Here is a 14,155-nt window from a genome sequence, read left to right on the forward strand (position 1 = left end):
GTATAATGCTAGAACAGAGAACAGCAGAGCTTGAAAAGTCTTTAGAATACATAATGTCAGAGATAGAAGGAGCCTTAGAACATAGAATGTCAGAGCTGGGAGGGCCCTTAGAACACAGAATGTCAGAGCTGGGAGGAGCCTTAGAACACAGAATGTCAGAAATGGAAAGGATTTTAGAACATGGAATGTCAGAACTGGAAGGGATCCTGGAACATAGAATGTTAGAACTGGATGACGCCATAGAACATAGAATATCAGGACTTAAGAACATAGAATGTTAGTGCTAAGAGGGAACTTAGAACAAAGGATGTGGAGACCAGTCAGTGCACTCTCCACTTTAATAGAAGATCAGAGGTGGACCATGACTTGCTCAAGGTCACAGAGTGCACCAAAGAGGCTGAATGGAAATCAAGCTCAGGTTCTCCAAGGCTAGGGGTTTCCCAGCTACACTGAGCTTCACAAATGCCTCAGGAAGAACCCAAGACTTATAACGGCAATAACTAACATTGATGGTGTACTTTAAAGTTTGCAACATTCTTCACAAATATGCTCTCGTTTGATCCTTGCAACAACCCTGGGAGGTAGGCGCTATTCTTCCCACACCCATTTTACAGATAAGGAAATGGAGACTGAAGGACATTGACTTTTCCAGGGCCTTCCTGACTCTAGACCCCAGCATGTTTCTATAGTGCTCTGAAGGTTATGAAGTGCTTTTCTTCCAGCCCTGAGGGGTACTTAGAACAAGTTTGACGAATGAAGAAACTAAGGCTCAAAGAAAATGACTTGTCTTCAGTCACTGAACCAGGACTGGCACCTTGGTCTGCTGAATCCCAGTTCTCTGCCTGTTCCCCAGAGCTAAGCCTCAAACACTTCCATTTCCCCCATTGGGTCATAAATCACTTTGAATCATTATTGAATTTGAGTATCAATAGCCCTGTGACAGAGGTCACCATCATGGAGGGGGTGCAGCACTAAGTTTAGGATCAGAAGAGCCAGGTTCCAGTGATCTATGTGTTCCTTGTGTGACCTTGACCAAGTGACTTCATCTCCCTTGACTTTACTTTCCTCTTCCGCTAGATGAAGGGTGTAAACCAGAGGACTCTCAGGATTCTAAAGTCTGTTCTTGAGAATCTGTGATTTGTCACTCATACCAGTCCTCCCTTTCCAGAAATATCCATTGGACCAAAGGAACACAGCTCCAGAACTGGGAGGGATCTCAGAGACCAACCCCCTAGATCTCACCCGTCAGTGGACCATTTGATGAGCCACTGTGCCTCCTACCCCCCTGTATTCCCCTGGTAGCTGCTAAGCTTTTGGTGGGGAGTTTCTCTTTACTCGACTAGGCTGGTTCTTGAGAGACAAATACACCCTCCATTGCCAGGCCTGTGCTAAAGCCTCCCTGGCTTGGGGAGAACTGTCAGAGCCTATGCTCTCCTGGCACTATCTTTCAGGGCTGCGATTGTTCCCATTCTTCAGTGAGAGATCAGAGGAGAACTTTCATTGAGGAATACCCTCATCATCCTACATCCCCAATAGAACATAACGCCCTTGGGGGCAGGGACTGCTTCACTTCTGCCCGGCAGCTACCAGTGCCTGATGCATACTAGGTGCTTGCTTGATCATTCTCCCCATTTTCCAGGGAAGGAAACTGAACTTCAGAGATATTAAAGAACTTGCCTGAGGTCGCATAGCTAAGAAGCTGGGGACTTAGTCCAATGCTCTTCCACCATAATGTGGATCTCTGAAGGATCATTTCATTGATAAACTGGGAATGACGGTGGCCAGTTATGGTCAGGACTAGGGCACAAGTTAAGCGTCCGATAAATGATTATTAATGATAACTGTAATAATAGCTAACATTTTTATAGTGTTTACTGTGGGCCAGGCACTGTGCTGTACAATTATTATCTCATTTGATCTTCACAACCGCCCTGGGAAGTAGGTACTATTATTGTTCCCATTTTACAGAGGAAGAAACTAAGGCAAACAGAGGCTAAGTGACTTGGCCAGGGCCACAGAGCTGGGAAGTGTCTAAGGCCAGATTTGAACTCAGGTTTCCTGATTCCAGGCCCTCCAGATTGTCCCTCTTAGAAAAGAATTCAAGGAAGGCAGTACTGTAGGAAGTGACAAGCCTCACAGACCTCTGACCTCCTATTTGGGCCACAAGATAACCCTGTCTTTCTCCTCTAGAGGCAAATCTCAGAGGCATCTTAACTGAAAGATGATTGGATGGTCAGGGAGTGCAGTTAACTTACTGTGTGACTATAGGGAAGTCACTATCTTTCTCTGGGCCTCATGTACTTTATCCTTAAAATGGAAGAGTGGGACTAGATGTTTTCTGAGGATGCTTGCTGTCTCAACTTTCTATAGTTCTGTGAGGCTCTGGTAAGAGTCTCATAGAAACCACTAGGCTTTTCCAGACCCTTTCTGGGCATTGGTTCCCACTGAAATTTTGAAGTTGAATAAACAGGATCTTAAAATCCTAGAGATAAGGAATATAAGAACTTAGAAAATTAAAATTGCAAGATAATTTAGAATATAAAATGTTAGAGCATAACAACAATGTCAATGCTGAAAGGGACCTTAGAACACAGAACATGGTGTCAGAGCTAGAAGAGGCCTTAAAGTATTAAATACAATCTGTAAAAGCTAGAAGGAACTTTGGAATATAGAACATAGAATGCCAGAACTGGAAGAATCCTTAGAATGTAGAACTTCAAAAGTCAAGAAGAGGTTAGAGCATAGAATGTCTGGGCTGGAGGACACTTTCAGGATCACGCAATGTGACACTTTATGGAAAGAGACACTGAGGCCCAGAGGGAGGAAGGCCATATAATAAGGTGGTAACAGAGCCCTAACAGTCTATATTCTAAGGACACTTCCAGATCTTAACAGTCTGTGATTTTAAGGTAGAGGCCCAGCCAAGACCAGAACCAGGACTCCCACGCTAGGCTGCTTCTTTTCAGGCAGATGACTTCATCTGCCTCCCCTGCAGAGACTTGGAGTCTGGGTCTAGGTGGAGAGAAGCCACGTTGGGAGGACTTTCTGACCCTCATTGGCCTTATTCCTCTGTTCTTTTCTTGTTTCTCTTTTAATTTTCCTTCTGGGATGCCTAGTGCCCTGTCCAAGACACCCTCGGTACTGGCCCTGAACCAGACTCAGCACTGCAAACAGCTGGAAGGACTGGTATCCTCCCAGGTCCAGCTATGCCGAAGCAATTTGGAGCTGATGCAAACCATCGTGCAGGCCGCCAGAGAGGCTATGAAAACCTGCCGGAAGGCCTTCTCTGACATGCGGTGGAACTGCTCCTCCATTGAGCGTGCCCCCAACTACCTGCTGGACTTGGAAAGAGGTAGGAAGGGAGTGTCTGGAATCAGGAAGGCTTGGGGGAAAGAAAGGAGGAGGGTGGCTCTGATGCTGAAGACAGCCTCTTGTCTTCTAAAGCCCCTTATAGCACTCAGTCTACGATCCTGTGATCCTAAAATGAGCCTCCAATTTGAGGTGAGGGGGTGGGGGGAAGCATTCCTTAAGGATCTAATAATCTAGAATCAATAGAATCTTGTCCAAGGTCTCTGTGTATCCTAGAGGCAGTCATAGAATCCTGAATGTCAAAACAGGAGGAGATCTGAGGGAGACTCTAGTACAGGGATTCTTAACCTTGAATCCACAGACACCCCCCTACCCCCCCCCCCCCCCAAAAAAGGTCTGTGGATAGATTTCAGAGGGTTCAAGAGCTTGGATGGGGAAAAAAAAAGAGATCTTTATTTCAATGTAATTTGCTTCTCTTGTTATCCTATGTATTTTGCTTTATGCATTTAAAAGCATGATTCTGAGAAGGGTTGCATAGGCTTCACCAAGCTGCCAAAGGGGTCCAGGATGCAAAAATGATGAAGAACTCCTGCTCTAGGAGAATCCTTCTATTTTACAGATGATGAAAAGGGAGAATGCAAGTGATTTGCCCAAGGGTAGTCACTGTAGGAGACAAAACATTGACATATGACAAAGAACAAGTTATATAAAAAAAGGTAACATCAATGGCTTCAGATCATATATTTGGAGCTGGCAAGAGTCTTAGTGGATATCCAAGATTCGAGGTCATGACAGTAGTAAGTAGAAGAGCCAGCTGTAAACCCAGATTCTCTTGACTCCAACTCCATTGCTCTCTCCAGGGTACCACACTGCTTAGTAAAGGCTCAAGGGATCATGGAATTCAAGATGTAGCCAGAATCATGAAAGGTCAATCTGGGAAGGCTTCATGTAGGAGAAATCATTAACAATGACCCATCAGCTGGTGGAATGGGAAGATCACTAGGTTTTGGAATCAGAAGACCTAGACCTGCCACCCACTATTCGCTTCTTGAATAAGTTTTCACCTTTAACACCTATTTTCCTATTTCCTACCCCACTCCCCACCCCCATGCTCCCTTCTCTTCCAGTCTAGCTTCCCTCCCTACTGTTCCCTTGAAGCTGCTGCCTCCAAGGTTCCAATTCACCTTTTCTTAGTTTTCTTCCTCCTTGACCTCTCTTGAGCTTTGGACACCATCAGCCCCTCCCTCCTTCAGAGACACCAAACTTATCATTTCTCCTTCTACCCTTCCGACTCCTTCACTCACCTTCACTGGCTCCTCTTCTTCTTCCCATTCCCTTAAGTCCCCAGTGGCTTATTATTCATTTTCTCCATCTTTCTCACAGCCACTCTCATGGCTTCTGCTACTGCCTTTACGCAGGTGATCCCCAAACCTAAATCCCTAGTCCTGACCCCTCCTCCAACTTACAGATCAAATAAGATGATATACATAGAATGCTTTGAAAACTGTGCTCTTTAAATAATAATGCGAACCTATTATCATTCTTTATAATCATATTTATATTAACTATCCAAATATATTTATTTGGTTATATAGTAATCATAAATTATGTTTATCTTAAATATACAAAACTATTGAATGATTATGTAGTAATCATAAATTATGTATTTATACTAAAACGAAGTGATTTTTATTCTTTAGAGTAATTATATTTGTATTGAACATCCAAATATATTTATTTGATTATGTTCATAATAAATATATAAATTATATATTTACATAAAGATATTCTTCTCAATATTTATATTAAATATACAAATATATTTGATTATATATTTATCATAAATATATAAATTATATAGGTATATTAAAATATAAAGTTGTCGTTATTATTAGATCTTCTTCTCCAACTACCTATAGAATACCTCATTTGCAGGGCTCCTACGGGCACCTCAAATCTATTGTGAAGAGGCAGAGTTGGGCAGCTAGGTGGTACAGTGAATAGGGCGCCAGGTCTGGAGTCAGGGAGACTCATCCCTGGGAGTTAAAGTCTGGCCTTAGATACTGATTAGCTGTGTGGTCCTGGGCAAGTCCCTTATCCTCTCTGGGTCTCAGTTTCTTCATCTCTATAAGGAGGGAGGTAGATACTGATGTCTCTTCCCACTCTAAATCTATGATCCTATGGCCCACTTTGAGCTTGTTAACTTTCTCCCCAAATTTGTACTTTATAAGACTCGTTAGATTATAAGTTTCCCGAAGGCAGAGAATATTATTTTGTGTTGTCTTTGTATCACCAGCACTTGGCATAGAGCTTGGTGCTCAGGAGATGCTTCATAAATACTCGTCAGCTGGTTCACTCCTATTTTCTCTTGCTATCTCATAATCACTTCCTCCCTTCCTCGCTCCCTCTCTGTCTCCATCTGTCTCTCTCTTTCCCTTTCTCTCCTTCCCTCCCTTGTCTCTTCCCTCCCTCCTTTTCTTTCTGTATCTGTCTCTGTATCTCTCCCTCCTTATCTACCTTTTCCCTCCTACTCTCTCTGTCTGTCTCTCTATCTATGAGCTCTTTCTCCATTACTTTTAAATATCTTTAAGTCTTTGCTATCCTTAAAAAAAAGTCTTTACTTAACCCTCTGGTGCCGTTCACTCCCCGTCTCATCCCATATCTCTCTTTCCTTTCATTGATAAAACTCCTAGAAAGAATCATCTGTATTCAACATCTCCACATTCTCATCATCCCCCTTGCTTTTCACTCAGTCCTTTATAATCTGGCTTCTGACCCTTGCACTTGACTGAAACTTGTCTCGCCCAGGTTGCCAACGACCTCTCAACAGCTAACACAGCGCACCTCTTTGAACTTTCAACAGCTTTTGACACTGTTGACCACCCCCTTTCTTGGATAGAGCAGAGGCTTAATTAGGGGAGAATAAAATGAAATGAGGTAGGAGAGTTGTAGAAGGCTTTAAATAGGAAAGAAAAGAGAGTTTAAGCATTACTGAGTAGGTAAGAGGGAGCCATTGCAGATTTTTGAGCAGAGGAGTGTGACACGAGCATTTCTACGCTTAAGAAAACCAGGTAATGCTATGATGGATGGATGGATTGTAGAAAGAAAGGAGTGGAGGCTATTACCATATCCCAACATCCCAGGTAGGGGTGATGAATAGTGTCCATAGGAATAGAAAGGATAGGCAGATTCCAGAGATGTTTCACAGGGAGGACCTAGAAGGAACTAGAGAACATTTCTGCCTTTGATTCCTGTGATCTTGACTTCTTTTCCTACTGGTCTGACTGTTCCCTTCTTGTTCATGTCCTTTGCTGGATGATCATCTTTCCTGCCCCCTAAGTGTGGGTTTCAATTGTCCATCCGGCAGCCTCTTCTCTTTTCACTCTCTTTCACCTTTGGTGATCTCATCGGCTTTCATGACTTCCATTATCAGCCCTATGCAGATGACTACCAGATCAGGCTGGCCAGTTCTAACCCCTCCCCTAAACTCCAGTTCTGCATCTCCAGTTGTCTGCTCAGCCTCTCCACCTGGATGTCCCACAGACATCTGAAATTCAACGTGTCTAGAACAGAAATCATTCTTTCTCCCCAAATCCTTAACTCCTGAAAACTTTCTACTTCCTCTGTGGAAGGAAGGCATCAGAGGATCACTGGACCAGAGTAGTAGAGTCGGAAGAGATCTTAGAGAGCATTTGGGCCAATCCTCCATTTTACAGATAAAGAAACTGAGGCCCAGGTATCCTCCCAGGCACTTAGATTGTAACCTCAGAATCATCTTTGACTCTTCCCTTGGTTCTGATCTCTAGATAGGGGAGAATCCTCCATCTCCATAGCCTGTCCTGTTAAATCCTGGTGATTATACCTCCAAGATGTCTCTTGACACTGTCTTCTTTTTACACACACAGTCAATGTGAGTTCAGTCCTCCCATCACTGGCTAGGACTATTATAATAACCTTTAAATATATTTATGTGCATATGTGTGTATATACATATATATGTATGCATGTGTATGTATGTATGTATGTATGCATTCATATATCTATATATAATTATTTGTTTTTAACATTCTTAAAAAAATTTTTTTGAGTTCCAAATCCTCTCCCTCCAGTCCCTCCCCTGCCCACTAAGAAGGAAAGCAATGCGATATCAATTATACATGTGAAATCATGTGAAACATATTTCCATATTAACTATGTTATAAAAAAGCAAGAAAAAGAAGTGAAAAAAATTATACTTCATGTAACAGCTTTTTAATAGGCATCTGTTCCATGTATCCCCAGTGTCTTCCCTTATAATCCATCTTCACAACAAGGAAGGTAATCTTTCCAAGACACAGGTTTAATTGTATTACTTCCCTACTCAAACTGGAGCAGCTAGGTGACAAAGTGGATAGAGCACCCTGCCTGGAGTCACAAAGACCCAAATTCAAATCCAGCCTCAGACGCTTACCAGCTGTGTGATACTGGGCGAGTCACTTAACCCTCTTTGCCTCAGTTTCCTCATCTGTAAAATGAACTAGAAAAGGAAATGGCAAACCACTCCAGTATCTTGGCCAAGAAAACCCCAAATGGGTTCTGAATAACAACATTCAAACTACTTCAGTGGTTCCCTTTTCCTTTTGAACAAAATACAAACTTTCTAGCTTGGCACTTTTAGCCTTTCACAGATTGACTTCAATCCACTTTTCCAACCTCATTTCACATTATTCTCATCCATGTTCCAGCCAAATTGGATTACTGCTGGGTGTTCTTGGAACTCAGTATTCCAATCTCCCAAGCATTTACGCAAGTCTAGAATATACTCCCTCATCTCCTCCTTTCTGAATCTTTACTTTCCATCCAGGCTCAGCTGAGGTGGCACCTCCTCCACGAAGCTCTCCCTGATTCTCCCCCTCCCCCAACCCTGGACCTCTGCCTCCCTATCATCCCCCACAATCCAGAGTTAGAGCTCTTTCCTTTTCCCTACGTTTCTAGGTCATTTTCCTGTATTTCACATATTTCTAGGTCTGATTTCTCTTTCCCCTTGTTTTGCCCCTGCCCTGCATTAGACTCTTCTCTGTCTGAGTTGTGTCGCGTCAGTAGAAATCATAAGCTTTGTGAGAGCAGAGACTGAAGTCTTACCCATCTGTAGGGGACGGGGTGGAGTCCAGGCCTATGGTTCCATTGTTGTAGGAAGTTCCCATTGAGAACACTCCTACCCCTCTCCACCAATGCTGACCAGCGACTGTTCTGAAACTTAAGTCTTTGTAGGTTACCTAGGTTAGTTAATTGACTTCTCTGGGGTCACAGAGTCAAGTCAAGTCAAGTCAAGGAGCGGTTTAATGGGCCAGAAACCATGCTAAAACTTGGGAATATAAATCTAGGCAGAAAGAAAGATAGTCCCTCCCCTCAAGGAAGTCACATTCTAATTGGAGAAGACACATAAAAGGAGCTGAAAAAGTAGGAGGTGGGAGTGACTTGTATTGGGGGATGGTAGAGAAAGTCTAGAACGGGTTCCCCATCCCTGCTCTGGAGAGTCATGAGTGGATCCTGGAGAGCTAGGATGACACAGAAGGACTGAGTGTTTTTCTCTAAATGGAGATTCTGGCAGAAACCAGCCAATCAGAGGAAGGGGCTGCAGGGGCAGAGTGAACGTCCAAGGTGGGGAGGTTTCTGTGGCACGGTAGAGAAGGTCCAGATCAGTCATGAACAGAGCCTGTAACGGAGGGAAGGGCAGACAGTAATTGTGAGAGGCAGGATTTGAAGCGAGGCTTCCTGACACCAAGGCAGCCTCTTGATCTACTAAGCCCTGCTGCCTCTCCCACCATCGTAGGCTCAAAAAATATTGTATTGAATCGAATTAACCTTGGAAGGTAGTGAGCCTTCCCTGGCATCCTGGAGTCCTGCCTCTTCCTTATACCAATATCTGGAATACTTGAATATAACCATCCCATATCCCCTATAGGGTCTGCTCTATTCCAGGCTGAACATCTCCAGGTTTTTCAGCCTTGCCCTGGGTCATGCATGGGTATAAGTAGCAGAGACAGAATTGGAACTCAGGTCTTGGTGCCTCAGCTTTTTTGGCCCCATCAGTGTCTGAGTCTTCATGCCTTTTCCTCCCTCCATGCCATGCTATGCCAAAGTCAGGCCCTGGGGTGGGTGGGAGGAGGTGTAAAACTCCATTATCTTGGGACTTCCCACACAGCCCCTGCATCAACCCTCACTCATCCCCCTTCTCTCTCACAGGGACGAGAGAGTCTGCCTTCGTGTATGCCCTCTCTGCTGCTGCCATCAGCCACACCATCGCCAGGGCCTGTACCACTGGGGACCTTCCTGGCTGTTCCTGCGGCCCCGTCCCAGGTGAGACACCTGGGCCCGGGTACCGATGGGGAGGATGTGCTGACAACCTCAACTACGGTCTCCTCATGGGGGCCAAATTTTCAGACGCTCCCATGAAGGTGAAAAAAACAGGATCCCAGGCCAATAAGCTGATGCACCTTCACAACAGCGAAGTAGGGAGACAGGTAACCAGCCCCTCCCCCCTGCCCATCACCTCCCCCCTCCTTCCCTCTCCCCCCCAGGGCGGGTGTCATGCTTGGGTACTGCTGCTGCTCATCTGCTGCTAGGGACTGGTTCCAGACAATGGGCCAGCAGTCAGCCTCTGGGGCAGGGACTGGGTGAGGGAGGCCCAGGGAGAGAGGAGGAGGCGAGAGCCATGTGCTGGTCAGGAGACTAGAGTTGAAGGCCTGTCTCTGCCTTGCTGGATCTGGGCCAAGGTCAGTGTAGTCCTATTCTAGGGCCACAGTCTCATCTCCTGAAACATGAGGCAGTTGGGATTAGATTTACCTCTCAGGTGCTTCCAACTAATATTCCTGATTGTAGGTCAGTGTTTCTCAACCTTCTTCAGTGTGAGGACCCCTTTTAAGTGCCAATAAGCTTCACAGACATTCTGCCCACATTCTGGTAACACTATCAGAATCTATCAGCTGCGAATAGACAGTGCTGGCTGCCTTGCAGCACCTCCAAGGACCCCCAGGGGTCTGTGGTCCACAGGGTGGGAACCACTGCTACATTAGCTGTGGTCCCTTCCATCTCCAATATTCTGTGTCCTGGATCTGAACTCAGAAAGTGTGTTCAAATCTCAGCCCTGCCACTCACCACTTGTTTGACCTCTGGTAAAATACTTTAACTACCTGGACCTCAGTTTCTCCACCTGTCAAATAAGAGGCCCCAAGGGACAGAGTATTTGACCTCTGAGGTCCCTTCCTCTAAATATATGATCTGATGATTTTAAGACTTTACAATCTCAACATGCTATGTTCTAAGGGTTCTGCAAGGGTTGATATTCTGTGTTCTTTGTGTGGCCAGCTAGGTGGGGCAGTGGATAGAGAGCCAGGCCTGGAGTCAGGAAGATGAGTTCCAATGTGACCTCAGATACTTCTAGTTGTATGGTGCTGGGCAAGTCACTTAACCTCTGCTTGCTTCAGTTTCCTCATGTATAGCATGAGCTGGATTCACTCTTGTATCTTTGCCAAGAAAATCCCAGTTGACGTCATGAAGAGGCAGATATGACTGAACAAAAAAAAGTTTTTGTTCTAAAGCCCTTTCCACATTTAACGTTACACGTTCTCAGGTTCCTCCCAGTCTTGACATTTTGTGTATTCAGGTGCCTTCTGGTTCCAACATTTTACGATCTAACCTCCTTTCCAACTCTGATAGTCCTTGTTCTAACATCCCTCCCAGGACTAATATTCTGTGTTCTAAGGGTCCTCCCAGTTCTGACATTCTGTGTTCTAAGGTCCCTCCCAGCTCTGACATTCTGTGTTCTAAGATGCCTTCAGGCTTTTATATTCTATGTTTTAAGGCCTCTCTCAGTGCGAATATTTTATGTTCTAAGTAATTTCCAGCTGATATTCTATGTTCTAAAGTCTCTTTTTATCTCTGACATTCTATGTTCTAAGCTCCTTCCCATCTCTGACATTCTGGGTTCTGTACTAAGCTTCCTTCAACCTGTAACATTTTATGATTCTCTGAGCACCTCAAATGAGGCTGGGTTTCACCTGGTCCATAAAGGCATGGTTCAGTCCCTTGTTGTTGTCTGCAGTGAACTCAGGTACCTGAGAGCTGGCCTTTTTGTCTGCCACTCTGGGGACTTCCTAAACTGAGGAGATAGTCTAGGCATGCCTGTGATTAAGCCATGGTGACCTCAGAAAGCCAGTGAGGAAACATTCACTGGAATATCGATGTTGGACATTGTGGCGTTGGGAGAGCACTGACCTTAGGAAACCTGAGTTCTAGGCCAGACTATACCGCTGACCAGCTTGGTGACTGCAAGGAAGTCACTTCCATTCTTTGGCTTCTTCCTCAGTAAGAGGGATAGGACAGACTACAGCAAGGTGTCTTGACCTTTTTTTGTTTCATGGATCCCTTTGGTAGTCTGGTCACATCAATGGACCCCTTTTAGAATCATTTTATTAAATGTAAAGAATGCTAAAATTCTGCTAGAGGTGAGAAAAAGTAAAGATGTAACTTCTTTTTTCCCCATCCAAGTTATGTTGTGGTCTCAATGTCCTCATCTGTAAAATGGGGTCCTGAATGGGGTCCAGGGAGCCAGCCCTGGGATGAGAGTTAGTACCTTGTAATCCTTAAAGTTTGATTCTCCCTGAGGCCAGAGCTGTGGGTTTCCCTCACCAGGACCTTGGTCCCTTGCGCCCAAAGAGACTGAAGGAAGAGAAAGCAGCAAAAGCCTGAGCTCAGTCCCTTCCCCTCCCCAGCAACCACCCCCAGGGTCCCTGACTCTTTAGCCAGATAAAGGAAGAGTGTTTGGACCTCCCAAATGTTCTGATTTGGAGGCTCTGGGAAACTTACCCATGCAGCGGGACCCAGGCATCTGCAATAATGGCCGTTGATGGACAATTTGGGTGGTTCCAATGGCGTGTCAGCTTCTTGAGGGCAAGGAAAGATTCATCATTACCTCTGTACACACACACGCCCTCCCTTACCTCCAGCCCCACCCCCAGTGCTTTTTTAGCATTTAATGAATGCTTGTGGAGTGAGCGAGAATAAGCTTAACTTCTCCAGTCAATTACCTCACCTGTAAAATTGGACTAATAATGCTTGCCCTGCCTTCTTGACAGGGCTGCTGTAAAAAAAATGTTCTGCAAACCTTAAAGGGCCATAGACATGAGACCTAATAGTACAATGCTCATTGGATTTGAAATTAGAAGGTATGAATCCTAGATCTGCTGTGTGGCCCTCTTCCACTGCCCTGGGCCTTACTCTCCTTACTTTGAAATAAGGAAGTTGAATTAGATATTCTGAGGTTCTAGTTCCAGAGCCAAACTCAGCTCTAGATCCCCTGAATAGATTAGCTCTGAACTCCCATCGGACTTTGGGGTTCTGTGAAACCATGTTTTCCACTCCCTGGTGAGGTGGAGCAGAGGTGTCCAACATGAATCTGAGAGTGTGAGACCCAAAGGCGTGGCCCCCACAACACTCTGGAATGCTGAAACAGATAAAAATGCAATTGGGAAGTATTTAACCAAATAAATGAAAGTACAGTAGAACATAGATAATGAATCACAGGATGTGGTTTTCTAAGGCAACATACTATCCTCAGGGATCCTTAAATACAGCTCAGTGCCCCCCGCCCCCATTTCTACTTGAGTCTGACACCATCAGGCTTAAAGATCACCCTAGGTATGTGCCATCATGTCTTGGTCTGAAGGAGGTGCCAGAGCAGTTGTGCTTTTCCCATTTGCTCCTCTGAGGGTTGGGAGTTGTACTTCATGAAGGTGGGAGAATCACATTGACTTCAGAAGAACTTTTCCCTTTCTTTTAATTGTAAAATCCATAGAATGTGAAAATGTCCAAGTTAGAAAGTACCTTAGAACATAGACTATCATCAGAGCCAAGTGGAGTCCTGGGGCATAAAACATAAGAGCTGGGAGGTACCTTAGAACAGAGAATGTCAGAGCTGGGAGGGACCTTAGAACAGAGAATGTCAGAGCTGGGAGGGACCTTAGAACAGAGAATGTCAGAGCTGGGAGGGACCTTAGAACACAAAATGTCAGAACTGGGAGGAACCTTAGAACAGAGAATGTCAGAGCTGAGAGGGACCTTAGAACACAAAATGTCAGAACTGGGAGGGTCTTTAGAACAGAGAATGTTAGAGCTTTGAGAGACATTAGAACACAGAATGTTAAAACTGGAAGGGATCTTAAAACACAGATTATCATCAAAGCTCAAAGAGCCCTTAAAATGAAGAATGTCAAAGCTGAAAGGGACCTTAGAACATAGAAGGTCACAGAACTAGGGCAAGACCTTAGGACACAGAATGTCAGAGCTGGGAGAAACCTTGAGATCATCAGTTTAACACCCTTATTTTATATTCAGCCAGGGGGTGCAGTGGTTAGAAAGTTAGAGTTGGAGTTTCATCTGGTTTCAGATGCTGACTTAAGTGTCTTGAATGACACCCAGGGCAAGTCACCTGACCCCTTTGCATCTCAATTTCCACATCTCTAAAATGAGGATAATAACACCATTTACCTCCCCAGGTTGTTAAGAGAGTTAAATGATATAATATGTGCCGAAACCTTTGCAAACCCTAAAGCTGTATTATTATTAATACAGAAAAAGAAACTGAGGCTCAGAGAGCAGAGGTGATGAAGTCATACCACTAGTAAATAGTAAAGTTGGATTCGGCTCAGAGAGTGGGTGGCAGAGCTGAAGTGGGGTCTTTAGAACACCTAATCTGACGCCTTTCCCAATACCTCACAATTAAAATTTTTTTAAATTGATAATTAAAATAGATAATTTTTAATAAAATTTATAACCAAAGTTTATCATTTTTATTTATAACTTTTTA

At 44.4% G+C, this 14,155-nt stretch overlaps 1 protein-coding gene across 1 annotated transcript in view; it reads left to right on the forward strand.

Moving 5' to 3' along the window:
• The window catches only part of WNT11 (Wnt family member 11), a 65,103-nt gene that overhangs the window by 37,786 nt on the left and 13,162 nt on the right, over positions 1 to 14,155 (forward strand). Inside the window, exons 3-4 of the mRNA XM_072610799.1 lie at positions 3,117 to 3,352; positions 9,535 to 9,812. Coding sequence (XP_072466900.1) covers positions 3,117 to 3,352; positions 9,535 to 9,812 — 514 coding nt within the window. The remainder of the gene's footprint in view (positions 1 to 3,116; positions 3,353 to 9,534; positions 9,813 to 14,155) is intronic.

This window comes from Notamacropus eugenii, chromosome 5 (genome assembly GCF_028372415.1).
Source record: "Notamacropus eugenii isolate mMacEug1 chromosome 5, mMacEug1.pri_v2, whole genome shotgun sequence".
Taxonomy (NCBI): Eukaryota; Metazoa; Chordata; class Mammalia; order Diprotodontia; family Macropodidae; genus Notamacropus; species Notamacropus eugenii.